Source organism: Hemibagrus wyckioides, linkage group LG24, assembly GCF_019097595.1.
Source record: "Hemibagrus wyckioides isolate EC202008001 linkage group LG24, SWU_Hwy_1.0, whole genome shotgun sequence".
NCBI classification, from domain to species: domain Eukaryota; kingdom Metazoa; phylum Chordata; class Actinopteri; order Siluriformes; family Bagridae; genus Hemibagrus; species Hemibagrus wyckioides.
The window spans coordinates 21,079,339-21,081,496 of record NC_080733.1 but is presented as its reverse complement, the minus strand read 5'-3'; the positions used below and the strand labels follow the sequence as shown (position 1 = coordinate 21,081,496).

General features: G+C 31.7%; 1 protein-coding gene across 1 annotated transcript; it reads right to left on the bottom strand.

Moving 5' to 3' along the window:
- Nucleotides 1-701: 701 nt before the first annotated feature.
- On the bottom strand, nt 702-1,643 carry LOC131345304 (olfactory receptor 10J4-like). Its single transcript, XM_058378132.1, has one exon. It carries the CDS (start codon nt 1,629-1,631, stop codon nt 702-704), a length of 930 nt encoding a protein of 309 aa, XP_058234115.1. The 5' UTR covers nt 1,632-1,643.
- Nucleotides 1,644-2,158: the final 515 nt, after the last annotated feature.

Here is a 2,158-nt window from a genome sequence, read left to right as displayed (position 1 = left end):
TGCTCTGGATAAGGGTGTCTGGCAAATGTCAGTATTATGGAGGATTGTTACTTCTGTTGCAAATGACTAATCAGTATAGCCATACTGTATAAATCAGTTTCTTCTTTTGCAAATGATTTATACAGTATAGCTAGACTGTATAAGTCATCTGCAACAGAAGAAACAGTTCTCCATAATTCTTGGAAGTAAACTAGGAGGCATTTGTCATTGATCACAATTATTTATCATGTTGTACAGAAGGAAGATCATAATGTTATACAGAAGACTCCAGGAGATATTTAAACCTAGAAATTACAGTAAATACTGAAAACATCAAGGGGTCAACAATAAAATCAGTTATTTAGGAGGCCTAGATTACAGGCAGTTTCTTAGAGTTAGCATTTTTCTGTAAAATGTAAACAATTCATGTTATTATTAAGTTATTATTAAATTATTAAGTCCAGTGATATGTCAAAACATTAGAGAACCAAAGAAAATCCTAATTGTTTACCATTGTTAATTATTATCCAAAATATTAAACAGATTTTACACAGATCTTATACATATTATTAGGACAAACACCATTCACTCCTTTAACTGTTTATAACTCTTCATTCCAGTGAACTTTAGAAACTAAACATGCACTACAAGTTCCAGTAATTCTATTTAATCTATATTTCAGAGGGTGTAGAATGGTAACTCATCATTGCCCCCCAAAGAAATCACATTTGTATTACTTTCCAAATCAGTTTTTTGATACCATTAAAAATTTTCTGCATTTTCAGTCCATATATTATAGGATTGAATAGAGGTGGAATAACCAGATTTTCCACTGACATGATCATGGTGAAAATGTGAGGAATTTGATTTGATTCTAGTCTGTTATTAATAACTTCAAAGCATGAGGTAACTGTATAACTGATGAATATAAATAGATGTGGGAAACAGGTTTGTAGAGCTTTTCTTCGGAAATCTTTTGAACTTTGAAGACAGACATGAAGTATTCGAACATACGAGTAGATCACAAAGATCACTGGTGGAAATACAGCAATGACAAAAATGAAAAATCCATATGAGTTTCTTACAGATATGTCTCCGCAACTTAATTTAACAACTGAAGAATTATTGCAGTATATTCTATTTAACTTGTATCTACAAAGTTTAATCTGAAATGTTAATGTCAGTGATATACTATTTTCAAAGCAAGGCACACACCAAGAGCAAAATAAGAGTTTTCGGACAGTGGACATTTTCATAATTGTAGCATACTGTAATGGTTTACAGATGGACACATATCTGTCATAGGCCATAGCTGATAACAGGGTGAATTCTGATGTGGCATATGTGTAAATAAAAAATGACTGAAATGTACATGCTTCATATGAGACAATTTGACTTTCAGACAAAAAATCAGTGAGCAGTTTAGGATAAAATGCAGTTGTTCCAAAGAGAGCATTACAGAGCAAAGCAGCAATGAAAATGTACATGGGCTTATGAAGGTGTTTGTTTGTGAATATGACAAAAATGACAAGACTGTTAAAGCAAGTAATCAAGAGGTAAATTGTGAGAACCATTACAAAATAAACATATCTGTATTTCTCCAGCTCCACATGGCCCTCCAGAGTTAAATATGAAACATTAGAATAATCCATGATTAATCCAATTTTAACTTAGAATAATCCAAGTCAAAAACTGTGGATGTTTACAAGAAGTCAAAATATTATGATGTCCACATGATGAGTGAAACAGTGACCCTGAACAGTCTGTATTTATTTAGTTCTCCGGCATCTAATTACGTATTGCAGACCTAACGGTCATCATTTCCGCACTGCACATGACAAATACTCAAATAAATTTTGTTTAGTTCCCCACTAAGATAAAAGAGGAGTATCTTTTCATGTATCTTTGGTATAATTAGGTGAATTAACTAACTAAATAATATTTCAAAAGGGTATTATTCTATGGTTTTAATTATTATTTTTCAGTCATTTAAAGACACTTCTGAAGAACTTAACATCACATCATTCAACTGACTTCCCTTAATCTAATCTAATGATAATTCCTTATGGAAACTTTTTGTGGATATCATCACGCAGACATTCATGTCATTCATTTTTAAAAATCAAGCTAAAAATTAACCTACCCCTTAAATTAAATATGAGGCTTTCGCCTTTTAGGT